General features: G+C 40.6%; 1 protein-coding gene across 2 annotated transcripts; it reads left to right on the forward strand.

The window, feature by feature from the left end:
- Positions 1–161: 161 nt before the first annotated feature.
- On the forward strand, positions 162–27571 carry c13h18orf21 (chromosome 13 C18orf21 homolog). 2 transcript variants are annotated; one of them, XM_021324706.2, is made up of 6 exons: positions 162–189; positions 356–483; positions 8163–8185; positions 10463–10689; positions 26266–26459; positions 26571–27571. In XM_021324706.2, exons 2-6 carry the CDS (start codon positions 392–394, stop codon positions 26731–26733), a joined length of 699 nt encoding a protein of 232 aa, XP_021180381.2. In that variant the 5' UTR covers positions 162–189; positions 356–391; the 3' UTR covers positions 26734–27571. The 2 variants fall into 2 exon arrangements, with proteins under 2 accessions (XP_021180381.2, XP_012734372.2); XM_012878918.3 differs by lacking the exon at positions 162–189 and having other exon boundaries at positions 209–483.
- The last annotated feature ends 75 nt before the right edge of the window (positions 27572–27646 follow it).

Here is a 27646-nt window from a genome sequence, read left to right on the forward strand (position 1 = left end):
ATTTCATAATGAGAGAGAGAGAGAGAGAGAGAGAGAGAGAGAGAGAGAGAGAGAGAGAGAGAGAGAGAGAGAGAGAGAGAGAGAGAGAGAGAGAAAATACGCTCCGCAATGTGCTTCTCTTTTACTCGGTTACCCATGATGCAACAAAGGTGGGTGACGTCAGAGCCTCGCGACTTTACGTTCATCTGGGTAATGCCTTAACGAGCACTTTAACACATTTCCCTCACATGTCTTGGGATAACAGTGGCTACAGAGTTTATTATTGCTTCTTTAAAGTCTCGATTTCTAGCGCCAGGCTTTTTAAAGAGTTTGGTTTGTTTCGGTTGACGTAATTTCCTCTGTTTCACCTCTTCAGCTGTAACACGAGGAGCCTTTTTTTAAGAAAAGAAAAATGAAACCTGATGAGGACATATCTGCACGGTTTCTGCTGGACGCGTCTCTGCTGTACGAGGAGAAATGCCCGGAGCTGTCACGGTTCCTCCTGTAAGACCTGCTTTTTGAACTTTTAAGCGTAGAATTGCCACAAAGCCGTCGCGGTGTGCCGTATTGTGGTAATGACCCATTGTGGCCGCTAGGTGGAAGACCTCCATCAGTAACAGAGGTCTGTTTATGTTTATTGGTTTAAAACCGGTAACTGCATTGCAAGCTGTGTTTTTAAACAGACAAACTCCCCACTGAGCCACATAATTTTTTTATCTGCTGTAAAGCATTTTGTTTTATTAAGATCACTGTTTTTTGATTCACCAGGTTCTGGCTAAATGGAGGCCCTGAAAAGTCTAGCTGTCAGCTGGTGTTCACATTTTATTAGCGGACTGGACATAATCCAGTCCGCTAATAAAATGAGTCCCGTGGCTCTGCATGTGCTGTTATTGTGAATCCAGTGTGAGATTATCATGCTATAATAGCTTTGACTCAAATATACCACGATTTCACAGTATTGAGACAAAATAAAAAGAGAGACATCTTAACATGATCTTAAAGCTTTTATGTAAAAGAGAAAAGCAATAATTATTTGTACTATTCCAGCAGTAATGTAAACATATATACAACCATAGTAAACAATGCACCGTTCAGAATTTCCCTGACTGATACTGATTTCTGGTTTTCTTAGAAGAATGATTAACTTATATAGCTGCAAAGTTTTTGACCCAGGCACATAGTGTTTTTATTGGTACATCCAAAATCCAACATTTGACCTAAGGTAGAAAGGGTTTTTCAGATATTGGAAAAAGCTTTTTAAGAATACAATTTTATAAAAACTAAATAGCATTTGTTGTGCTTGCATCTTGGAAAGGGCTCCAGTTTGCCGGTTTCAATCCCACAGACAGCCGCCATGGGTCCCTGAGCAAGGCCCTTAGCCCTGAAATTCTCCACAGATGCTGCACAGCTGCAGCTCACTGTTCCCTAAGGGATGGGTTGAATGCAAAAACTTTGCAAATAGAATGCAATGATAAATAAAAATGATTATTATTATCTTCTCTGGCTTTGCTGTGGCACGAGTGGTTGCCCAGTCATTGTGGCAGCAAATTTGGAGTTTTACTGCAAAAGCCTTCAGCTGCAGAGCTTTGCAAAAGTCTTCATACCTCTTGAACTTTTTCACATTTTGTCATGTGAGATTCTCAACTTTAAGGGTACTAAGCAGGGATTCTATGTAGACCAACACAAAATACTTCCTGTCAAGTGGAAGGAAATTATGGTTTTTAATCATTTTTAACCCATGAAAATCTGAAATTGAGACATGCAGTTTTCAGCTCCCTTTAGTTGACGTTTTGAGGAAAAAACCCTATGGTGTGGAGTGTTTTGCTACTCATCTACGCATCTAGAGAAGGAGATGTTGCCTCGTCCTTATTTCTAGAAAAGCTCAATCAGATTGTAGATCAGAAATCAATTCTTGCACAAAGATTCTCAATTGTGAAATTGGTCTTGGATTTTGACTGGGCCATTCAGACTCAGGAACGTGAGTTGATTTAAATCTTTCTACTGTAGCTTTTGACTGCACGTTTAGGGTTTTGCTGGAAGGTAAACTTCTGCTCCAGATTCTGCAGCCTCTAACAGGATTTCCTCGCCTTGCCCCATCCATCTTTCCATCAGCTCTGACCAGATTTCCTGTCCATGCTGAAAAAGAAACATATCCACAGCTAGATGTTCTCTAAATGTTTCACTGTGGAGATGGTGTGTTCAGGAAGATGTATCTGGTTGTTTTTTCCTCGACACACATGATTTTGCATGTGTAGGCCAAAATGATGATTTCGTTGGAACAGAATATTCATCCCTTTCAAGAAAAGCTGTTTTTATGCTGAGATCAAATGAGTTGGGCTTCTGAAGGCCATTGATTGCACTTGATTTTTTGTTGCACTTATTCAAGTAACTTTGCATATTACTGTGTGGTGCGTATAACCCTAAACCTCTTGTTCAACATCATTTTATCAACAAATAAATTATATCTTTCATCGTGATGAAACAAATCTTTGCTGAAGTCCTTTAAACCTCTCTAAAGATTTTGCCTCCCCCCCACAAACACACACAATGCTCTTTATAGTGACATGGATCCATATGAAGTGTCTAAAGGTGGGTAAACGTGTAAATAAGTCCTAGAGGTCCTCCTGGTTGCAGCCATATCTGTATTCTGCAGCTTGTTTTCACTATTACCTTACCCAGGAAGTCTTTTGGCAAAACCATGAACGGAAACAGACACATAGGTTTTACTGTCAATCCTGTGTGTATGTGTTCTAGCATATGTTGTAGTGTAAGGCCCCCGTTTCCCAACATGCACTATGTTGTGAAGGCCAACTGCTCGTTATGGGGCCCAAAGCCAGGACTTTATTAGAAAAAGTGCTGTTTCTGTGTTGGGTTTAGGACTAAGATGTGAACTGAGTTCAGGTTTAGAGTCAGGGTTTGGTAATAAAAATGAATGGAAGTCCTTGTAAAGATAGAAAGACATAAAATGTGTGTGTACTTCTACTAGCAGCTCGGTGAGAACATATTTAATATATTTTACCACCAAAGTGAGGACATTTTCAATGTCCTAATGTTTAGGACTAAGGTGTGGATTGGGTTTAAGGTGGGATTAGGTATAGCAGTACACAGACTTAAATGAGAGGCAACCGCACCCGAGCTCAGTCTTTCTGAAAATATTTCGACGGTTAGTTGTATACTGGTAAAGGATTAGGGTTAGGGTAGAAATGGTTGCAAATGAGTGGAAGTCAATGGAGATCAAGGCAAAGTCCTCAAGCGTGTGTGTGTGTGTGTGGTCTTGTACTTGCAGTTGACCGAGGACACGCTTTGTTAATTTTACAAGTAAAGTGAGGACTTTGATGTAAGTGAGGACCTTTTGTCGGTCCTCACTTTTATTCTGGGCTAGGGTTTAGGTTTAGCACTATAGTGGGAATTAGGTTAGGGTCAGGTGCAAACCTGCAAAGGTTAGGGTCAGGGTTAGGCCATAGAAAGGCTTGAAGATGAATGGAAGTCTATGGAAGACAAGGCACGGTCCTCACTATGCACATTAAACACGGATGTGTGTGTGCGCTCGCATCGTCTGTCATGTTATTACACTGATCAGTTCCTCATATTCCCAGGCTATAATAACCTGCTGTGTTATTGGACATTTTGACAGTTTTTAACAGCAACCACATGTCCAGCAGGCATAATTTAGAAACACATCTCCAGATTTCTATGAAAACCCATTTTGATGCCAAAGTGCCTGGCAGGCAAGACATAAGCATCAGCCACAGCCAAAATTTTACACTTGACTTGATGAGCTAATTAAAGGAGCTTCAGCCAGGGTGGAATATGAAAGACTGAATAATAGGTAGATTAGTCTGATACGTCTAGAGACTTTCTAGACATGAGGAAATTTCTGCAGGTTATTTCTTTTGGCATCCATTTAATGATCGTCAGTAATGCTTTGTGTTTCCACCATCCTGCCACTTGCTATGGGGGTCTTTACCGTTTGGGTGGTGGGTGTTTATGCCCACCGCTGCTGTCCTAACCTGCTGTCGGTCTAGTGACGACAGAATGCGTTGGCCGTTGTTATGCTTTGATTACACTTGTAAGTTTGTTTTAATATGCTTTAGAAAAGATTTGTCCGTATAGAAGCAATTACAAAGGACTCAATTCCACTGGGATGTAGGGCTGAACAATTAATCGCATTTAAATTGCGTTTAAAAAAACGCAATTTCCAAATCGCAGAGGTCTGCAATTTTTGGCTATGTAACAATTAGGGAATTAGACACGTCCATTAGGTGTTGGTAAAATGTTTAAAGTGGGTTTGCCTCCACATGGAAGGGAAGATAGTTGCAGCAGTGAGATAATCTAATTTTATTACTTGTTTTAGAGTTTATATAATCATACATAGCATTAAGTTCTGGTCAATCAGTTTAATACATAGACTTGTTTGTTGGTTGCACTTTATGTTCAACAAGGATTGATGTCCAAATCAATTAAAAGCTGTTCTCTTGAATAATATTCTGATTAATAGAAACATTAAAGTTCTTGTTTTAAATAGTCCTTGTTTACAAACGTCTTTATTTAGACGCCATTTTTGTTGCTTGTGGTTAACGCAGAGAAAGTCAAAATTGCAATTTTGGTTGAAATATATTGTAGGCAGAACACAATCATTTCTGCTCTGAGTTTAGATGCTGCGGGTCTTTTAGCAACTAATCTGCACAGTGAGGAAACAAAATTATTTGTTGTTTGTATATATTTAAAAAGACATGATAAATTAAACTGGGGGGGAAAAAATCGCATTAAATCGCAACATTAAGAAAAAATAATCGCAATTAGATTATTTTCCAAAATCGTTTAGCCCTACTGGGATGTTGTGTTTGGACAAATTCTGGGATGTTCCTGCAACATCGGTGCTGACAGTTTTTTTTTTTTTTTTTTTAGTTTTTTTTTCTTTTCATTTATGTTCTTTGTTCTTTTCAGTTGTCTGTATTCTGGGTTTCGTCGCTGCCTTGACAAAAGCCCAGTTGGGATAGCCACAGGTTTGTGGGTATTTTTTTGATGTGGTTCTGCTCTCCCCACCCCGCCCCCCCAGCTCGATCGTGTAGCATTCTGATGACAGGAGTTCTGGTTCTAGCGGGTGATGCGGGTCCGACAGAAGATCTGTGTGGGCTGGTTTGCCGTAAACCTCAACGTTCCATGTTCACCAAAAAGTCCATATACTTAAACTAGTGGCTCAGTGGTGTTCCTTTGAAGGAGTTCAGTGCTCTCTCTTTTCAACTTCCTCCTTGAAGAGCTCGGCCACAGTCACAGCCATGCTTCAGTCTGTGAAAACTGTTATTATATTTGAAATATATAACTATATGACCCCAGGTTGTATTCAAACCAGCTTCTGATTTGTGAAAGAGGTACTCTGTCTGTAAAGACAAGTCGCTTAAAGTCTATTTCTTGAGAACCCAGCATTGTGTATCGTTTTTGTCTCTGGAGATGAATGTGTAGCTGTGCCCCTTGTTCCCCAGTTTGGCTCTCCTTCTCAGAAGGAGCCAGCAGAGCGTATAATAATTTAAAATCCGCCCCAGATGTTGTCTGGTTATTAATCTGTCATGCAGGGGGATGTATAATCAAAATAGCCAAATCAAGGGCATTATCCATCACTGCTTTTGCTTCGATTTATCATCAGTTTCAGCTTTTTTTTTTTTTAAGTGTGAGTCTTTATTCCTCCTTATAGTTCCAGGAGTTGTTTGTTAGCCGTGTTATTTCTCCGCTCTCTGTAATAAGGGAAAACATCCGTCCCCGCATAAATTTCAACGTTATGGCCAACTCATAAACAACACGGTACTTCACAGATCGCATCTCCCAGCTGACCGCGATCCATGTTTACGGCACATATCTTCAGTCCCTATCGCCGCAGCGAGGCATGCACTTAAAAGGAGATGCATGAGAAGTATGTTAATGAGTCTTGAGCGCTGGGGTATGTCTTTGTGGTCTACAGTTTCTGGGAGCCAGCTCAGCTGAGAAACGGGGGAAGAAATCTGAATTCCCAAAAGAGCCGGGGTTTTTGCTTTCATTGTTTGCCAGAAAATTTCTAAATGTTGTTCCTGCAATCAGATGGTGTGGTCGCTGTCCCTGTGGTTACATTAAGGCTAAGGCAGTTATTTGAACACTGGTCTGCATCTGGATATTAAGGAAGTCAAATACAATCTTGCCTCATTTCTAAAACCGTTAAACTAAGGATTGTTGAACAATTAATTGTTTTTCTCAAACTATTCATGTCTCTGAGACATTACCAGTCCTCTGCAGCAACCCACAGTGTGTGTTTACTTACAGTTTCTTCTGAAAGGGCTTTGATATAATCTGAAAATGTTTCTCCAGTCCCTCGTCACTAACAGTAGTGATGGGACTCTTAAGTCCTGTAAAGCATTCGGCTCCATTAGACCCCCATCTATCTATATTACAGACACAGTGCCTCACAAAAGTGTGTTCAGGGTCAGGTTGGATGATAGAGGTAAAAAAGCATAACGATAAGATAGAAATCATATTGATCAATCTTATCAAAAAAGTCAAAACATAGATTTAAGTGCAGCCCTGGCCGTTTCATGCTGTTGCTTAATGACCTGTTTTCAGATACAGAACACATAAACACTGAATCCAAACGCAACCCTTTATTCAACCAACTTTTCACCAAAGCTACAAATTTGTACAAAAGAACACGTGCTTACTAAACTTTAACAGGGGCGGGGCTCGGTGACTCTGAGTTCCTGGTTTGTGATTGGTTGGGAGGATGTAAAGACTAGTATTAACCTACATGATAGGTTGGAATGCAAAAGGAAGGACAACTGTTTTTCTGTTGAAATGTTTATTGACCCTTTTTTTCTCATTAGATAACATGTCTATTGAACGATATGATAATACTACTACTAATAATAATAATAATTAATAATTTAACTTTATTGATCTCACAATGGAGAAATTCACTTCTGCATTTTAACCCATCCCCTTGGGGAGCAGTGGGCTGCCACTGTGCGGCGCCTGGGGAGCAATTGGGGGTTAAGGGTCTTGCTCAGGGACCCAGAATGGCGGTCTGTGGGAGTTGAACTTAGAACCTCTGGGACCCAAGTTCAATGCTCTAACCACTAGGCCACCACTCCTCATATACATTGTTACTGACTTATCGTCCGGCTCTAGTTCAGGGTGAGTCTTCTGCCGCACAGACTAGAACCTTCTGCAAATGATCCATAGTGTTAAAATTTGGACTTAAACTGTTTTGAGCACCCTATCTAATATCTTTGCTGTGTCCCCTAAATGTCACATGGCAAACTAGGAATGTTGCTACTTCACCAATGACTTTCTTCTCTCCACTCTTCCATAAAGACAAGATTTTTGAAGTGATTTATCAACACAGTCTCCCACCTCAGCATTGAATTATTCTTATTAATATTTACTGATTATTGTTCTCCTTGCCCAGGTCTGTCAGTTTAGACAATCATATCTCTGTAGGTTTGAAGGGAGCTGTCCTCGAATTTTCATTCTAGGGTACAGAAGTTAAAGTCCAATTAAAATACATGGAAGTTTGTTTATGTAGCATGACAAAATGTGAATAAAGTTCCAGACACAGTTAATGCGCGTGTGAAGCATCAGGGAATGTGCGGCGAGCAGCAGGAGCCCGCTGCGGGCCAGCTTCAGATTAAAAACCCAACCCTGTATCCCCTCCTCCTCTTTTCCATGAGCAGCCAGCCCATGACAGCCCGCCCCGGCTTCACGTGCAGCCAGATACCAGCTGAACCCAGTCATTGATTTAGGCCCGGAGCTAATTTTAGCAGGGGTTAGCTGTGGCTTAGTTAAAATGTTTGCACAACTATCTCATTGAGAGTGCTCTAAAAGTAGAGGAAGCCCTGTGGGAAGGTGAACTTGCCCTATATCGTTCTGGAGAGACCCCCGCTGGGTTTCCGGTTGGAGTTTTTCCACCACGCACAATACAAAAGAGAAGTCGATGTGTTATTTGAAAGGGTTTTTCTAAATTAATTGTCCCGTCTTCTAAAGGTTGTTTCCAGAAATGCTTTCATATTAAGCAAAATACATGTCTGCCTGTTATGCACATGAGAAAATAGCCCAACCCACAATAAAATGCTTAGGAAAGCCTTTTTTTTTTTAGTTAAGTTTTTTTTTTTTTTTTATAGTTGTATTTATATCTAATTTGATCTCTTCTTCCTCTTTCATAGACAGCTGCCCTTCAAGATTAAAGGTGAGCTGAATCCTTTGCATCCCCAATCTGTTGCATGTTTTCATCAGCTGTGGCCTATAGTGTAAAAGCACTAAGGCACTAAGTGAAGTAGCGAGTAGGACCTTGTCACCAGCCTGTCAAGGTTGATGAAACTCATTAAATCCTCCGCCACACATGCTCCGCTGTCCAGCTGTCTGCGGCAGACTGCGGGTTCGGGATCAAACACGCCCTCGCACATGCAATCTCAGACCCATGCCAACACAAACCACATCAGGGCAGGGACAGTGATGCTATTTAACAAAGACTACTAAGGTTTCACTCTACAAATAGAAGGGGCGTCGGTGAAACAAGTCACAGTCTTGGTGCAACAGCCACTAATTAGACCTTTAAAATCTATCTGTTAAAGACATTTAGATTATGGATTTTTGGAATAAAACTCTGTACAGATGTGTTGGAGGCGCTCAAAAATCAGACGTTTTTGCACACATTTGCATGCACTTTACTCAGAGGTCTTCATCGTGACACTAGTTTAAAGGTGCATTGCACAAGTTTTGAAGTTGGATATTATTCATTTTCTTTGCCATACGTGCCCTTACAATTGCCCGATGAGTAAAATGGGTTATGCTCTATTTACCGCAGTTACCTCTATAGGCTGAATTAGTCCGTTCATGAGAGAGAGAAAAGGGCCGAATTCTCTGGGTGTGCAAGCATGCATGCTCTCTCCCATTCACCTGGCTGCTTTGTTGAGTCTCTGCTGTAATCGATGCATTAGCGAGAGAACACAGGCTAACTTCAATAGTTATAATTTTCTTACCTCAGAAGACATTACGCCTCCATTATTCACTATTTTATATCCTAAAGTCCAACCAATGTTTGCGTTCTTTTGCTTTTTTGCGCTAATAAACTCCGGTTTTATCAACATTACACCCTCTTGCTTACAGATTCACCTCTGATTTTCAAAAAAATCCAGGTATTTAGAACCCCAAATTATTTAACAGAAATGTTGAGTTTGCATTTCAGAGAAAGAGAATCATGTTTATAAAGTTAAGTCTATAATCGACTGGTCATACTCCAAACATTTATTCTCAGTCTACTTTGGAGATCCTCTTTTAGTTGGATAGATGAGACTAATACAATTTGAAAACATAGCTAAATATAATTAAAGTTGACCCATTTTGAAAAAAGTTACTTTTTGCATATATTTGTGCTTCCATTTGGGTCTCTATTGCTTCTAGAAACAGTCCAAGTGCTATAAAATGTTTAGCTTTTATTTTTGGCAATGAGTAAATGTTTTGTTGGTGTCTGGAATATTAGCCATTTTCAAAAAAACTTCCAATTATCATGTCACCATCGGCGGACACTGCCCCTTCACCTTGCGACCCAATTGAAGTAAAACTGTAACATACAAAAATTTAACGTATGACTTTTATATCACATCTTATATTGAAGTTATAGTTAGAATTGGAATAAATCACATACACAACCTAACATTGACACTAATACATGTCAGAAATGGAGTACATAATTACCTTACCACTTAACTACAGCTGAAAAGACACAGACAACTAACAGTTAGCATGATGCTAATTTGCACTGAAAACCCCATAGGGATGTTAGCGCAACTAGAATCTTATTTGTTCTTAAATTCTTCCGATCTAAAACAAACAAAATGCCTCCTAAAAGTCTCTTACACAAACCAACCCTCACAGATAGATGTTTCTAGGCAGTTGAGAAGATAAAACAGGGTAGTTTAACACTGCAGAAACATGGCTTTCATCGTAGCCCTGGATGTCTCTAATGTAGCCCTAGGAATAGGCTAGTTACTTACCATTCAGAAACTGTTGCCGCATCTTTGGTGGTTGTGCAGGAGGCGCCACTTCTTCAGCTTCTGGGTCTGACTCGGGTTCAAAGATATACTGTTGTACCATTGTGCATATGCTTGCAGCCATTTTCATGCGTAAAGATGTGAGTTAGAGGGCGCGGCCAACTACGGCTTATAGCACAGTCCTAAAAACAACCCATTCTGAAAGCAGCTCAAGATGGGTGTAACTGGGGAGGGGGTGGATCTCATTATATGAAAATGACTTTGTGCAAAAAAACTGTAACAAATATGTTTTGTATAGCCCATAGATCTATTCTAGATGTTTAAAAGGAAGTATAATAGGTCAACTTTAAGTAACCTTCTAATTGCTACATCATTGGTCCCCAATTTGAGTCTTTATTCTCTACAAATGAAAATAAAAGTTGTTGTCATTTTGTAACTTTCACTACATTGGACTGATTATCTCGACATTTTAGGAGTACAGAAAAAAAGCCAGGACCCTCTCTCCAGATTGTTGAGCGCCTCAGTGTGTCAGTACTGTTACCAGTGGCTGAAGCCCGACAATCACCGGGTGCGGCTGCGGCCAAAGCGCCGTCCGTCGGCAGGGGTGCAGCGAGTCCTGCTCAGGAAGGCCAGAGGGAAACGGCTGAGCCTGGTACAAAGAAAGCTGCTGCTCCGCTTCCAAAAGTCTCCTTCGGTGCTGGTGAGTAAAGATAGCAGTGCTCCGTGTTCAGGATTTACAGTCCAACCTTGAAATTTTAAGGCAAAGCAAAAATGGGAAGCTACATAAACTCGCACAGCAGAAATAAATCAGCATTTTTGGCTGAATAGTTATAAGCTCCTAAAGTCAGCAAAGTTCACAGTTAACAAAAAGTATCTCAAGGTTCAGTTCAGGTAAAAGCAGAATAATTGAATGATTATAGTTTCCCGTAGGAGAAGTTAAACAAAAAGCATCAAGATAACCTTGTTTGTTTCGATCAATGTGGAAGGTTGTTGATAATTAGAGTGAGAATAATTTGCATATTCAGTCCCTTGTAGTGCAGTATTTGCTCCTTGCTGTTTGGTCCTTGTGTATTTTCACTGCTCAAATGCACATTGTATTATATCGAAATTGCTATGATGCTGCTGCAATTAGAGGTTTATAGACATGTTATATACGTTAGAAAAAGACCAGAAACTGTTTGATCATGATAAAATAAGGTTATCCATCCTGACAATCTTTTAATGGTCCTTTTTGTGGATAGAAATGCCCTCTAAAATGCCTCGCAGTAAAGCCACAGCTCGGTGTGATCGAAGATCAACAGTTATTAATTAAATAAACCGATCTACAGCAACTTTAAGAGCCTTATATCACAACATTCACCCACGTCAGTCAACCCTGTGGTCGTATCTGAGCCTCGGCAGGTTTAGCGTCCGCCTCATTGAACACCAAACATACTGAATTCCCAGCGACATTCCAGTTTTTTCCCTCTTGGAATCATATATATTTTTTGCGTTTTTTTCCCCCCACCAGATCTTGGACCATCCCGGAGCCGCTTCCTTGTTTTAACCGCTGCTGCACATGAGCAGTTTGTACTTCCGTTAAAATCGTAAATAAACACGAAAGGCTTTATTTACTAACAAATTGAGCAGAAAACAAAGCATAAAACACCAAAATAACAACTAATACACCAGTAGGACGTGATAATCTTTCATAAAAGCTTTGTATGCAACCAGAGTGAGCTACCGACGTATACATAAAAAAATGTATACGTCATTAACATATTTTAGTTGTTTTACCTTTTAAAAAGTCTAATTGTGTTGGATGAAGCAACCCATGAAATAGGGCTGGACGATATAGAAAAAAAAAAGCATATCGATAAAATAGAAATCATATTGACCGATATTGATAATTATCAAAAAATTCAAAACATATATTTTAAATGCAGCCCTGGCCATTTTATGCTGTTGCTTAGCGACCCATTTTTAGATACAGAATACACAAACACTGAATTCAAACCTCAACCCTTGATTTAACCAACTTTCTACCAAAACTGCAAGTTTGTAAAGAAGAAAAAAGCGTGCTCTCTGAACTCTTTGAAGGGGGCGGGGCTTGGTTCCTGGGTCTGTGTTTGTGATTGGTTGGGAGGACGTAATTTCTGTAATATTAATCTACATGGCTGGAATGTAAAAGGAAGAAAACTGTTATTCTATTGAAGTTTTTATTGACCCTTTTTTTTCTATTATCGATATACTGTATGTCTATCGACCGATATATATCGTTATTGAATAATCGTTCAAGCCTAACATGAAATTCTGGATAAAATGATGACGCAATGCTTGACAAAATATACCAAACAGCCACTTTTTCAGCTTCGCCTGTTCAAATGCTTGACTGGCAGCAACAGCAGGTACTATGCAGGAATCCAGACGTGGGGAGACAACTTGCTGAAGTTCAAAGCGAGGGGTAATATTGTGTTGTTTATCTGCCTGGAGGTCTAACACTTCTTTTGAAAATCTCTCGGTGAAGTTACGTTTTTCTCGGAGCGTTGCTTTGTCTTGTCTCAGTACAATTCAAATCTGTCAGCCCATGCGCATGTGTGCGTGCTCTGCGTTTTGTTGCTGTACAGTACACGCAACACTCTGCGAGTTAAATATTAATTCTCAATAGGATTTATTTATTGTTTTACTCCTTGGATAATAGTCCCTGTTGAAGTACGAAATTATTATTTCATGAGAACAACACAAACAGCCATGTAGTGTCTTTGTTTAGGTTCATACCTGCGTTATTATTTATTTTCCTGTAAATGTATGTATTCTGCACGCCTCTATGACCTTTAGTTATACATTAGGCTAACCTGTAAGAGAATCAGTGCTCTCCACGCTGGTCACAGGGCTCCTTTTCCCCCCCTGTCCTTCTAATGGATGGCACCAACTAGTGACAAAATGGGAAGCATATTTCGGCTGTCACCCACCCACTCTCCTGGTTATCTCATTTAGAAGAGGGTCCTGGTGATGGAGTATGTGACCACGGGGTCTTTCTCCCCCTCTTCTATCTGTCAGCTGAAATTGGAGAGAAACACTGAAGAGCCCATCTGACATTCACCGCATGCTGCTTGAGCACCGGCGCCTCAATAAATTCTGCTTCATTTGCTTTGCAGATCTCTACCTCACAAGTCCATCTGAAGTCTGTTCACACTATATATATGGATATTCTTTTAGGACAAATAGGTAGATGGAGATGGGAAGTACAGCAAAACTATATAAAAGAAAAAAGCAGGTGAAACACCGGCAGCAGTAGCAGTAATTTTATGCCCATTAGTTGCTGTATGCTTTTCTTCTGCCTGTGTAGATTGCTTTAAGTGTTTTTTTTTTTATTAATACTACTATAATAAATTGTCTCTTACTGAAGTTGTCAAATCCCTGACACTGATCACAGAGGAGACATCTGCCTAATAGCCTATCAGGATCATGGGCTAGCAGGAAGTGCGTGACAGCGAATGTGTTTAATTGGGATTTCATGCGATAGACCGATGATGCAATTAGATTTTTTTATTTTATGAAATAAAAATCAGATTATTACTTATTCATTTATTGTTCAGTGAATCAGAAGTGTTTGGATCAGTGTGTTTTTCCATAGCCGTTTTAAATGTCTAAAACTAGATGTTTAGAATTCGTTGAAAGTATTTTCAGAAAACACAGACATGCTTAGCGTTTTTTAGAGCAAGATTATTTACTTAAAGGAACTGCAAAGCTTGCACTTTGCAAGGTTGTATTTGTCTCATAACTTTGTATTAGTATTGCGTGTACAGTGGAAAGATTAAAAAAAAGTAATCTGCAGTTTTAATTGATTTATCAGCTAGAAAAATACGTGTCTGAACGTTAATAATAAACTCATTTATCTCAATTATTTTAAAGCACTCCTGTGCTATCCAGGAAAATGGTGGAACTAAACAAACACCCAAATTATGCAGTTGCAGCTTAAATTGGACTCAGATATAGTAGCACAGTTGTTATCACAATAGAACAAGTAATAAATAAGATTATTTTTGGTTCAGCTCAAGCTAAGATTAGCTTTCCTTTTTAAACTACGCTGTGTTTAATTCTGCTCTGTGTTTACGTAGGGCCTCTCTCTGCCGTGACTGTGCAGGTCTGCTCTTATTCACGTGTCAGCTGTCATTACAATGAACAGGGTTTAAGCAGGATGGTCACATGAGTTCCTGTTAAACCGATCGACCCCAAGAATGTCCCTCTGAGATATTTTTATTCTGTGTGTTTTTTTTTAGTTTAGTTTTTTTTAGTTTTTTTATGGTCACAGACCTGTCGTCTTCTGGGGAGACTAGAGGCAGCAACTCGAGTTAGCCTCCACCTGCCCTCAGTCGACTGGGGCAATAGCAAAGGTGATTGGTGGAGCGGTAAAGATAAGAGGAGGAATGTGGACCGGTCCTCTTTCTTTAGCTCCTAGCTGCCATGCAGATGAACGAAGCATGGCAACAGTCAAGTGGCAGGAGGAAAATATTCTCTAGTGTTCTGCAAACATAGAAGACTGAAGTCATGGTTTTAAAATAGAGCATTAAAAGTTACAAAGGAACTTCAAGGACTGGTTTTATACCAGAGAATTTTCACCTTTACTTATAATGCATGCTTCCAAAAAATATTCATCTTAGGTAATTTATTAAAATGAAAGTTTCATATGTGTGTGTGTGTGTGTGAAAAAGATCCATCCCTGTGTGGGTGCTGCCTCGCAAGAGCTGCTTGATTTGCTTTGTGTTTCTAACATAAGGCCAACATAAACGTAACTTTTATGTTGAATTAACTTAGTAATATTAAGCTAATATTAGCTAATTAGTTGGGCTGTCTGCTCCATGTCATTTTTTTCATGCCGTTCTAAAACCTGGGGCTGCATTGTGCTAAGCTTGCTGACCATGGTGGAGACTTCCCCACTGTTCCCTGAAGAAAACATCTCAGATGGGCTCTCCTCGTCATGCCAGTAATGGTGCAAATCATCTGGACTGTGCACATTTCTGGTTTTCTCGTCAGTAAATTATATTTTCTTCCACGTTCTTCTTTGCCCGTCCGGACTCAAACAAAGGTTGAACGGGCAAGTTTGACGGGGCTTTTGAAGATGTCTTTGTTTTCCTCAATTACTTCCTTAGCAGATTCCATCTTATGGTTATTCAGTAAACATAAGATGGCATCAGCAAAGGCCTTAATTTGGGTTCTGCGCTTGTCTTCAAAGAAGGCATGTTCAGTCCTCCAGCTGAGTGCAGGGGACATATTTTGGTGTCAACTAACTGCCTTTCTGCCTCCAACCTCCACAGTGATGGTCAAACACAGATAAGCTTTTTGGCTTTGCCATCAGATGGTAATGACAATGTGAATAACTGGCAGGAAATGTTGATTTTGACTTTTTTGGACTACAGTCTTGAACGTTTGATCAGCTGATGAACAGCCTGAGTTTAAATGCAGTTTTCAATGATTTGCCAGCTTCTTCTGCCTCTTGATCCTGATTCTTTTTTTAGCCTGTTGAAGCTTGACCCAGAGCCAGAGCCAGTCCAGCACAAAATACAAATACTTTTAGTTTCTTCCCCAGTCTTAATATTTTCTTCAGGGGTTTATATGTGTTAATAGGCACTAACGGCTTGGAATAGTCAGCAAAGGGACCCAAGTTTCTTTATTGTTCAATATAAATATTTATATTTATATGAAACTTGAGGACTAACAATGAAAATAGATTTTATTTCCTTAGCTGGGGTCTCTTTTATCTCCCTTTACATTTGTTACTCAGCTTCCAGTGTGTCAGTTCAGAGCTTTTTAGCTGTGCTCACATTTGTCTGACCTTCTTCCCGTCAAATCCAAAAGGTTGCTTTAGTCGATACGAATCACAGCACTCAGTTACCGTAAGAGTCGTTATTGTGTCTGAGCGAGTGCGTAGCCTCTGCCAGAGCTTTATTTTAAACTAGATGTGAGTCTTTGCAGATCTTGGTACCCATTGTTCTTGTTCTCTACACATCTCAACAATTGTCGGGTCCTGTTTTAGACTGAAGGATGCTGTGGAGTACTTAAATTAGCTCATGGACTGTTCTCTACAGTGTTTGTTATTGTTTTAAATGTTTTCACAGGCCATGTCTTACGCCTGAAAGCATCTCTGGATTTTGAAGGTAAAACATATCCTCCTTAAAGTGCTTGCAGTGTTGTCCCTAAATGTGAGAAAAACACGTGCCTAATGCATACACACTCATTCACATGACATGTTTAGAGCATTTACGCTCAAGGCTGTAAATCCGCCCCCCCCACCTCCCCATACTGTATTGCCTCCCCTGCGGGATGTGTGTGTGTGTATACAGTATGTGCTGCCCGTGGGGTGGTTGCCAGTGCACAGCAAGCTTTCCTCAACCCGGTGGAGCTGTGGCCTGCAGGTATTATAAATCAGACATGTTTATTCATGCTGGACAGGTTATCTCGCAGCAGATATGGAAATAAGCTGGATTGCAGCCCCACAAGAGGGACACAGACCGTAAATGGAGCGAAGAAGAACGGCATATTCTCCTCGTCCATCTTTCCCTCCTTCCTCCTTGAGAGTAGATTTACACTTCTCGGCAGGGTCGTTTGTCACAACGGAGACATATTCAGTTCAGTTGTTTCCCTCGCTAAATATACTCCTGTTGTTTTGGGTATTCAATAAATGGACAAAACTTGGATTTCCCAAGGAGTTGTTTGAGTTACTCTGCTTCGTCTTTACCGCTTTACTTTACCTCAATAGTATCCCCCCTTTTCTCCCCTGTCATGCTATTTGTCTTCAAGTGATTGTCTCAAAGACCTTTGTCCTCAAAATGCATGCGATGGTTGGTATAGACCAACACAAGCTAGCGCTGTTAGAAAGTGGAAGGGCAAATCTCTGAAAAGCGTGTCATGCATCAGCATTCAACCTCCTTTACTTTGATAACCTTAAGTAAAACCTGGTGCAGCCACTTACCTTCAGAGGTAACTTGGTTACTAGATAAAGTTCACTTTTGTCTCTTTTATTCCCAGTATAAACACAGATGTTCTGTGAAGGCCTCAGAGGTTTGTTAGAAGAACATTAGTGAACATACACCATCATGAAGACCAAGGAACACAGCAGACAGGTCAGGTTTTTTAAGTTGTCAAGATGTTGAAGGAAATGTTAAGGTATAAATAACATCATAAACTTCAAACATTTTCACTGAGCTCTGTTTAATCCATCATTTGAACTGTAAACCTTACCAAACTGACACAGACCAGCCAAGGAGAGGATTATTCAGAGAAACTGCAATGAGGACTATTGCCTCTCCGGAGGAGCTGCAGGATGACATTAGACATGAACTCAACAGTGTATCCCTTAATAGAAGAGTGAAAAGAAGAAAACAGTTGTTTAAAAAGTCTGAGCTTAGGTGGAAGAATGTGCTCTGGTCCTATGAGAACAAAGCTGATGTTTTGTGTGTAAATGGAAATCATTGTGTGAACCCCAGCACTCAAGGCCTGCTGTCCTGTAACGTTTAGACGTGTTCCTAGCCCCGCACACCTAAATCAAAAGGATAAATTGCCGGACCTCATGGCCCATGAGAACCAGAGTTTTTGGTTAAGATCAAAGCATATTCATGTGTTAGAATGAAGCGGAGGAAGTCTAGACCTAAATCTAACTGAGAATATGTTGCAAGACTTTATTTTTATAGATGCTCTCCATCTAGTTTTACTGAACTTGAGCTGTTTTGTAAAGAAGTATGAAGGAAAAATTGGTTGAGCAAAGCTTGTAGAGACGTACCCAGAAAGACTTCCATCTGTGGTCCTGTGAAATGTTGAAACAGGGGAGCTGATCGCTAAAGTCTGCCACACCCTCCTGATGTTTCGGTGTGAAACATTTTGAAATCTCTGCATCTTTCTTCCACCGCTTCACAGCTATGTGCTAACTTGTGTTGGTATACTGCATTCATGTTTGTCGTAACGAGACAGAAAGATACCGTAACGTCTGATACTCCTCTTATGTTGCACCTCAATTCATCTTCCTGACCTTTTCATGTCAACCAAATCATTCTGATTGTTGACCAACCGTCTCAACAACAGCAACATACTAACAAAAGCAACTTCATGAAACAGAACAACTATAACCTGTGCTGTTATTTGTTGAACTTATTTATACGTGTTAGCTTACAGGTATACAGTGAAAGCAGCAGATGAACTGAGGGTCTTGGACAACTGTAATTCTTGTATATGAGCATACAAACATGCACAGTGTTATAGATACTATATTCATTTTTTTAATATCCACATTTTAAAATTAGGATGCACACCATCCTACATGCAAACTTAAACGCTAAAAGCTGAGAGTGAACACAGCCTTGTGCCATGCCATCTCAGTCGCTCTCTCTGATTCACGTTATTTCATCTTAAGATCACTAATAATGTTCTGGAAGTCCGTTATCATCCTTTTGTGGCTTTAGCTGCAGTAGGTCATGTAGGAACTTGTTTATGTGCCACCAGCGTGCAGCCTTTGGATGTTTTGGCTCTCCAGGATTTCCAGTGCTCCTCAGCTGTAACTGAATCTATCAGCACGTCCTCACATTGATGCCGTTCCCTGCATACCCGACGTAAGGCCACACATGCACCATTCGTCACCTCTAATGATAATCACTGATTTCTAAATTCAGATCTGTCTCCAAGCTATTTTGTCTTTTTCTCTGCATGGAACGCAAATTCGATCTTGGAAAACACGCGGGATCTGATCAATTGGTGGATTTTGGACTTTTAATGATTTATTTAAACTGGTTTTTCATCCAGGATCATATGATAATACAGGAAACAACTTAAACATAAAAAAATAAGATGTGTGTGCATACGTTTGTATTCATTGTGGGCTTTTTTCTCTCGAATGTACACACTCAAAAATATGCATACAGGCTTAAATATATACATACATTTCCCTAAGTCTTCCAATAAGTGGTGCTGAAGTTTCCATTAATGATTAACCACAGAACAGTAATAAAATTGTGCAGATTAAGACTAAAGTAAACTAATTAGCGTCATTTTGAACAACTCGGGAACCACAAAGCCCCAAAACTGCCATAAACTGGAAACAGCTGGAACCACAGCTGTTTTCAGTGGAGCGCCACCAAAGCAAGGACCCCTAGCCCCTCCATGCATGTCTGAAATTTACACCTGTCCACATGGACAAGCCAAATATCTTTAGGCGAAAGTTTTGTAGTCAGAACAAATGTTTTACCACAATTACAATGTTTGGAAGGAGGAATCTTGACGGTGGGAGCATCATGATGAGGGGAGGGAGCACAGAGTGGATGGAATAACAAAGAAAGAGATTCTTCAACTTCATCTCAATTTAAGCTGAAAGAGGAGTGAAACTTAGAAGGCGGTCAGGTTCTTCAACAGGACAAGGATCACAGGCACACATTGAAAACGGTTTTGGAAAGGACAAAACTGATTTACGTCAAGCTTCTAGAAGGGTTTTCTTTTTCTTCCCCCAAAGACCAACCTCAACCCTGCAGAGAACTGTGGACTTTAGTTAAAATTCAAGTCTGTGCCAGAGATGAAATAAATTCATAAAGCCAGAATTCTGCCATTACCACACGGACTTTAGTTTAAACCGAGTTAGTAGGCTTAAAACTTAAGTTGGTGAAGATTTTCAGTCATCCAGGCCATGGTCAATCCAAAAAAAGGTTAAAAAATAAAACAACTAGACTTCTATTGTGAAGCTGAAGAAGTTTCGCTTCCCATCCAGCAAGTCAGAATAGAAGTCCAGTTGTTTTATTGTTTTAACCTTTTTTGGATTGCTTAAAAATGTTATGTGATATATTTTTCTTTCTTTTTATACTTTATCCAAAAGGCATGCATTTTACTATTATTATTATTATTATTATTATTATTATTATTATTATTATTGCTCACTTCAGTACAAAGGAGCTTTTGCACACACATCAGATAGAAGAAAAGCCCGGGTTACAGATTCTCACCAGTAATCTATGCTGGAATCGTAGCAGTTTAAGCATCATGTCTGGCTGACTGGACAGGACCACAAGGCCATGGACTTTGCATAACTCAGCAGAAGCCTTTCTGTCCTTTCTCTGGCCTTCTCTGCACTGTGTTTTGACTTGTATCGGAATGAGTGATGCAGGAAAAAATGTGACCTTTATTATGCGCTGCAGAGACTGTCAGCAAGAGATAAATGCATATGACATTTCTTTCTAAAATGGCTCCATGCAGCCGATTACATTTGGTTTTCTCCGCATCTGACAAGCTGTTGGCCTCCAAACGGCTCAGCTCTGTCTAATGACGTCCACTCACGGCGGTTATAGAATAGCTCAGCCATGCTGGACCGCACATCCATCCCCCAACCGCTCCTCTGCTTTCAGGTCCGTTGTGCTGCATCGACGTGCTCTGCCTCGACTTTTCCGTGCACGGCGGATATATTTGTCTACATCACCATCAACGCATCGCGCTTGTAAACATTTGTGAGGGTGATTATCTGTGCCCAGGATCTGCACAGGCGTTCAATTAATCATCTGCCCTGTTGCTCGGCTCATCTTCATCCTTTTGGGTATATCACAATGCTAAGGTCAGACTAATCAACCCAAGCCAACCTCTGGCACCAAGAGAGAAATACAGGAAGGGGAGGTATTTATGGAGCCGAGGCTAAATATAGGAGGCCATCTGCAGAATTGATTTATGTGGGTCTGTCCGGGCTTGTGTGTCTTTATAGGGTTTAGCTTCCAAACGTTTGACATACAGCTTATTAAACCTCATAAGGGATTTCTTTTAAATGCATTACTTTGCCCGTGTTTCATGAATCTGTGCTACACATGTAAATGTGCCACAAATTATACACCTGGTAAGTTTTCTCTCAGTTTTTCTGTTTTATAGAGAAACCACAAGTGTTGTAATATCAGTCAGGGGTTTATATGTACTGACTTTGGCATTTGAAATTGAATTTATTTAAATGTTCCTTCTTCCGAGGTGGAATAATCATCTAACAAACAGCTTTAAATTTACAAAACAGGAATTAACTACACAACTTTAATTTATATCTCTTATTTTTGCTGTAGTCTGTACAGGGTCGATATTATACATATAGACGTAAATATAAATATACCTCGACTAATATTTGGTTGAACATCTCCACACATCATCAAGCTTGTAGCGTAGTTCTGGTTAGCTATTTAAGATAAGATAAGACAAGATAGACTTTATTGATCTCACAGTGGAGAAATTTACGTGTCACATCGGCTCTTATAATTAAAAGAATGTGCCAAAAGGAGGAGAGAGGTGTATGAGGTATATACAGTGCGTCCACATATATACAGAGATCGTCTTTCTGATGAGAACTGGAAGGGTTCATAGAAATCTGTCGATTTCCTGGCATGGAACTGGCTTTGAAGCAAATTTTCAGGAAACAGAGAAAGTGCAAGGGACAAAACCTGCAGCAAAGATCCAGAGGACGAAGTTTCAAATCAATGTCCTCACAGAACATCTTACTCTGTCCAACCTTTAACCATCTAGCTGTTGTCTACAGGAAAATAATCTGGATGTAGCCCTTCCCCTTCATTTCACACAATTTGAGCCCTCAGCAAGCTGCTGCCACCGCCATGCTTGACAGTTGGTGTAATGTTCCTAAGCTTGATAGCCTTACAGTGACTTTTATGATGCCTCCTGTTGTTATGGCCAAATACCCCAATCTTTGTCCGGTGTGAACGTTTCTCCAGAAGGCATCAGTCAAGCTTGTCCAGGTGGGCAGCTGCGTTTTTCAGTGGTAGCTTGAAGGTGTCACTTTTGGAGCTGGTGCTTTGTTCTGGAACAGGATCCTCTCAGACCATGTTGTTGTTAAAATGGCCGCACTGTGGACAGTGACGCCTGTGATCCTGCAGTTTGTAGTTAACGACCGACTTCATTTACGTTATTCATGATCAGTACGGCTGGGATGATATTCACGGTCATGAAAAGAGAGTGTGTGCATCGTTTCAGCCATGTTAAAACAGTATTCAGAGTTGTAACATTTAGGGCATTTCTAATACTGCTCAGCCACGTTCATGTGTGACAACCAATGTTCTTTAGCGTCCAAACGTCCTGCGACTTGGCAGATTAGTGTCGTCCTGCCTTCATAATGCCACCTGCCAACGGCATTGAACTTGGCGGCTCCACCAGTCATGCATGAAATCCAAAGCTAAACTGGCATGATATATTTGTTTGGGATCAAGGTTAAGGGCTTCTGTCACTGCTGCCATCTGTGTTGGCTTACGTTGAAAAGGGGGAAGAAAAAAAAAACGTGCACAGGCGTGCATGTCGGATGAGGAAGTTTCTATATTTGTTTTAAAGGATCAAGGCTGAAAATAATGCTCTGAGAATACACAAGGTGGAGAAACTAATAGACTGCAGCTGGTTAAAAGGATGCTATGTCCTTTTTTTATCTACCTGACCATATGTTCAACTTCAATTATTTGATTTATTTTTTTTACCGTCACCAATAATGAAAAAAAGTGCTTGATATCCCGCCAGGCGTACGTATAATTGGCGCTTGTTCCCGTTCTGTGCCGAAGCCCAAACAGTTCACCTCCGCCATATGCTTGATTGACCACGGTGCTTGTTTGTCTGCAGGCAGTCTAGCGACGACGAAATTAAATCTCTTCATGGCAGAGACTCACGTGTGTCCCTCCAAGTTGCATACCCAACATGTCAAAGGATTAGCATAAATTTAACAGGCACACGTGACGGCGAGGATTTGATTTGCAGTTTATATCCATTTCATAAACGAACGATACCAAGCAAAAGAGCTACTGTTTCAAAGTGGTTTTCCCGACACCGCTGTTCATTTGTCCTCTCAGGGCTGCTGTCAGGGCTAAATGGAGGATAAACAGCATGAGGTCATTCCAGCTGCGAACATCTGTAGCCAGCTGCCTGTCTGTATTTCATACACAGCCTCCAGTACAAGCCCCTCCATCAATCCCAGCAAACATGGCCGGTCATCAGGTTCAAACCAGAAAAAATCTCATCTGTCACATTAGTCTCTAGAGCCGTGATGCGTTCCAGTTTGTGTTAACTAGGCCTCCAGAATCTAGAGTATGGGTAAACATGAACTTTGTTTGACCACCTCTTGCAGTTATCTGTTAGGGCCTGATTTGATGAAGCCGTAATGAGCTGCGGGAAGACCGTGGCCTTTTGTTGTAGGAAGTTGATAAGAGTCTTATAATGATAATGAAAGTACAGCGGAAGGCGTTTTGTGAAACGGATCCTAACAACCTTGAGCAATATTTTTGGATGGATGGGGGGTAACGGGGAAAGCTGGAATAAGGGATTTGTTGTTACCTGCATCACTGCGCATTTCTGTAGATCTCTAACCTCTCTGTGTATATTCTCCACTATGAGCCTACAGAGCGGACTTATGGGAAACATAGGCACTTGAACATATAGATTTAAATGTCTGACTTGAAATTGTTTGCTACCAATTAAGTACAAGCCTGTTACTGGCAGCAATGTAAAAAAAATTATGATCTCAAGACAAACAGAGTCACATATGAGTTGCCTTGCCCTATCCGTTGATGTGCACTGCCAGTCAGCTGGCTTAAAGAAAGCTAGTGCACGTTTCCCTTGATTTCACGGAAGCCAAATTTAGCTGTCTGGTCACTCCGGCTGTGCAGATCCTCCCAGATATGGTTGGATGAAAACAGTTCTGCAAAGAGCAGAGGGGCATACCGTAATTCCTGCACTGATGTAAAAGGCTCATTACCAGTTATTGCAAATTCTGGGTGGCAGGAATTGGGATTATGGTGCAATTACTTTTCATGACCATTTGATCATTTAAAAATAAATGCTTTTTGTATTTGCTTAGGTTATGTTCGTCTTACATAAAAATTCTAAACATGTAATTGTCGCAAAAAGCAAAGACAAGAACATAAAAACATCTATTCTTTGTGGCACCTTATATGCTATAAATGGCTTTATTATGATTTTACATATGAATTCTATATTTGAGCTGCATCAGGTATAATTTGTGCACTTTTTTTCTTCTGAATTAAAGTGTACCGGTCACATTGTACTTTAGCGCTGTGATTGTTTTGCCCATGGTTCACACCGTGAGGCTCTCATGCCTATTTCAAAACGTCTGTATAGTTTTAGGCATTATTTTATATTTTCCACTTACATCGCTCCTTCAGAACTCTGGATACAGACGTGTAATCAGATATAATGGGAATAATATGGTGGTAAATGGGGAAACATACCTTCCATATCAGGGTTCTAATAACATGATAGCTTCGTCTTCCTGTACGGCACTCACAGCAGGATCCTTCAATCATGTGCAACATTCTTCCATATGGGCTCCACTTTTCTCTGAAGTAGGCCTGTGCCTATGTGCCAGCGCTCTGCCTACCCTGCAGTTAGCAGCTCGAGTAGCTGCACGACAGCGTCACTGAAAAAGTTTGAAGTGCTTTGAAATCCCATTTCCGTCCACGTTGAAGAGGCCGCTGTTCCAGCTTTACCAGAAACATCAGGATTTCTGCTGTGACTAGCTTCCCCTTCATAGTGTGGTTAAAGACGTCATTAAAGAGAGATGTTGAGTTTGGTGAGAAGTATTACACTCCACCCCCCTAATTATCCTCTTTTTTTAAAGAGGATAATTACCTGATAATGTCAATATTATGATGCTCATCGTTAAGTGATTGGGTTTTTTGTTGAAATGTTGAAAATACAATAGAATAGTTTAAAGAAAAAGTCTTAAAGCCTGGTTGAAGCTGTTTTGCATAAGTTCAGTTGAAATAATTATTTAACCTTCTGCTTTGTTTCAAGTGATATAATAATCCAGTTATTTTCTGGTGCATGTAGCATTGATACAAACCCTGCATCGGGTTCACATGTTCCTGATTATCTGGACTGCGTCTTTGCAGGGCATTGGTCAGCCCTCCTTTGAGCCACGCCCCTGCGTAGCAGTGGGAGGGTCAGTGTGAGGCTCTTTATAAAGCTGGACATGTAGACCGGTGTAGTAAACACTTTCTGCTCAGTCAGTTTGAAAGACGTTCTGAACCGCAGTGTCCTGCCTCACCGACGCGCCCTCCACCCTCTGCCACCTGTCAGAGTCTGAAATGGCTACTTTCGTCTCGGTGAGTTTTTTTTCCGCCTCCTCGGCGTTTGTCAGCAGCTTGACTCTGATTCGATTACCGATGCTGCTCTAACCGGTTTTGAAACTTGGCAAACTTGACTTGAGACGCAGACTGGGCGGGGATCAGTTAGGGTCACGAAGAATATAGAAATGTCTTAATTTAAATAGCGTGCATTCAAATATGTGATCTTTTCTATACAATCCTATGCATCGCTCCAAGATGGTTGTTTTTGCTGTTATAACTGCAGAATTTCTGTTTTTTGCGTTTTTCTCTTGGAAGTTTTGCCTTTTTTTTTATGTGATTTAATAATTGTTTTATTGCCTTAATTTGATGCTTTAAATAGAAAAAGGGCTGGAAAACATTCACCAAATGTTGATCACTTTAAATCTGTTTAACCTCATTACCAATTTTGGAAGTCTATGATTTTTTCCACTTATAGTTACTTGATTAATGATGATCTGATCTCTGTGAACAACGGTACAGTTGTACTTTTTCCAATTTCAGCTCTAACCTAATGAGCTGCTAATGTTTACTGGAGGGCAGGAATCTTGGACCGCCGTCTTGAATCACGAGGATCTAATAATAAGGGCGTTGCGCCTTCTGACTTTAACTTGCGTCTGCATGTTTTCCCTCTTACAGACGCAGATGTTTCGTTTGCAGCTCTGTTTATGTCCGATTTATTTTTCTCTGCTTTCTGCTTGACCATGTGTATGTATAATGTAGCTGTTCAGTTAGAAAGGAAACAGGTCAAGGGAAATTAACTTTCAGAGTTGGCATCTGCCACGTGAAAAGGTCAAGCTGCACAGCAACAGCCCCATCTAACCTTTTCATACCGATCCCGCTGGGTCATATCAGTGCAAATGCAGAAAAACAACAACTTTATAATCGACAAAGGTCTGAACTTTACGTAAACCTGAGCTACTAAGTCCTGATTTTTCATCCAGGACTGTGTGAACTAAACCCTGACTTGTTTGTTTCCTAAAAAGTAAGCTTGGATACGTCTGCGTTTTCCCTTAAGACTCCTGTTCTCTGTGTAAATCTGTCCTATTAAAACAGATCATATTCATGAGTGGCTGAATATGAGTGTGTACACCTTCACCTGAAAACCTCATTTCGTGTGAGAGTGATGTCAGAGTGGGTCATGAAGTATTAATGAATATGTCCTGTTTCTCTCACTATCCCAGATGGCCACCTGCCACGCTTGCAACAAGACATCCATTCACAAAGGCGTGAACAGAGATTTTATAGCCAGCTTCGCCAAGACCCACAGCACACCAGGGAGCGCTGGCAAATACAGGACCCCCCAGCCCGGCAGCAGGTCCAACACGACCACGCCCAAGACCTCAGGCAAAGATAAGACACCATCGAGTACACCGAGGTAAGTCACCCCATCATGCTGATATTAATCATTAAATTATAACTTATGGTTCTGTTTTCATGAATCTCATCTCATTTTATTTGAACTCTTTCTTCTGTCTCCTCCCTCTAGGTCTTCCATTACTTCCACCATTTCAGGGTCAAGTTCTTCTTCCTCCAAGTCTTCTTCTAAATCCAAAAACTGGGTCGTTCAGCGTCTCAGCAAGATCCTCACGCGCGAGGACAGCCAGGGCAAAAAGAAGGGGGGCTTGAAGGACTTCCTCTCCTCGCTTTGAGGGCCTCGCCTCACGTTCCGTCTCTACTCGCGATCTTAAACAACAAGAGGGACCAAAGTTCCGACCTGCACCAGAGGAACTTCGCTGGTTTCAGCTCCCGGACCGACGTGGCAAGGGTCAGCGTTGCTGGGCTGATTGGGCGGCGGCTCCTGAACGTCCCGACATTCGTAACTGGGAGCATTGAGCTTTTAATCGGTTCCCGCACATTCTGCTGCGTCAGGCGAAGGGGAAATGCTTCTTGGAAACTCCTAAAGTGGAGTTGGTTCTCTTACGATGCCTCTACTATTTTTAGGGCATGTCCAGCATAACAAGCTGGTTTACGCTCCAATTTCCTTTTGATTTTTCTACACCGACACATGTACGACATAACTAAGTTATTGATAAACTCTTATCTTATGTCACCCGGTTAGAGAGATGATGGTATAAAAGCATTTGTAATGGCATAGCCACGCTGATGGGTGATGTCTGTGTCTCTGTGTATCTTGCCAAGGCAGTTTTGTAAATGTATATACATTTTTGAAAAGTGTAAGTCACCAATTCATAACTTTAACTGAGAAAGAGATCTACTGCTTGTTGTTTACGTATTTCAGGCACACCGGCCTATAATCTGTACAGAAAACTGTTTTTTTTATCTTCTGAACTGAATATTATTGAGACTCTTTGATAACTTCTTTGACTAAATGCAGTAAGTTACTCTTCTAAAGGTTTTCAGTGAATCTCGTTCAGTTTTGTGCTGACTGACGGATTTCTTACTCTATTGTGGAAATAGTTTCTGAAATACCTCACATTTATATTCAAGTTTTGATTCTGAAATTAAACCTTTCCAATGTTAAAAGAAGCTGTTTTTGTCCGTTCTTGCTCTTTATTTGTTGTTTTATGGGGGGGTTATTCACCTAATCTTGCATATCTGACT

Source organism: Fundulus heteroclitus, chromosome 13 (genome assembly GCF_011125445.2).
Source record: "Fundulus heteroclitus isolate FHET01 chromosome 13, MU-UCD_Fhet_4.1, whole genome shotgun sequence".
NCBI lineage: Eukaryota > Metazoa > Chordata > Actinopteri > Cyprinodontiformes > Fundulidae > Fundulus > Fundulus heteroclitus.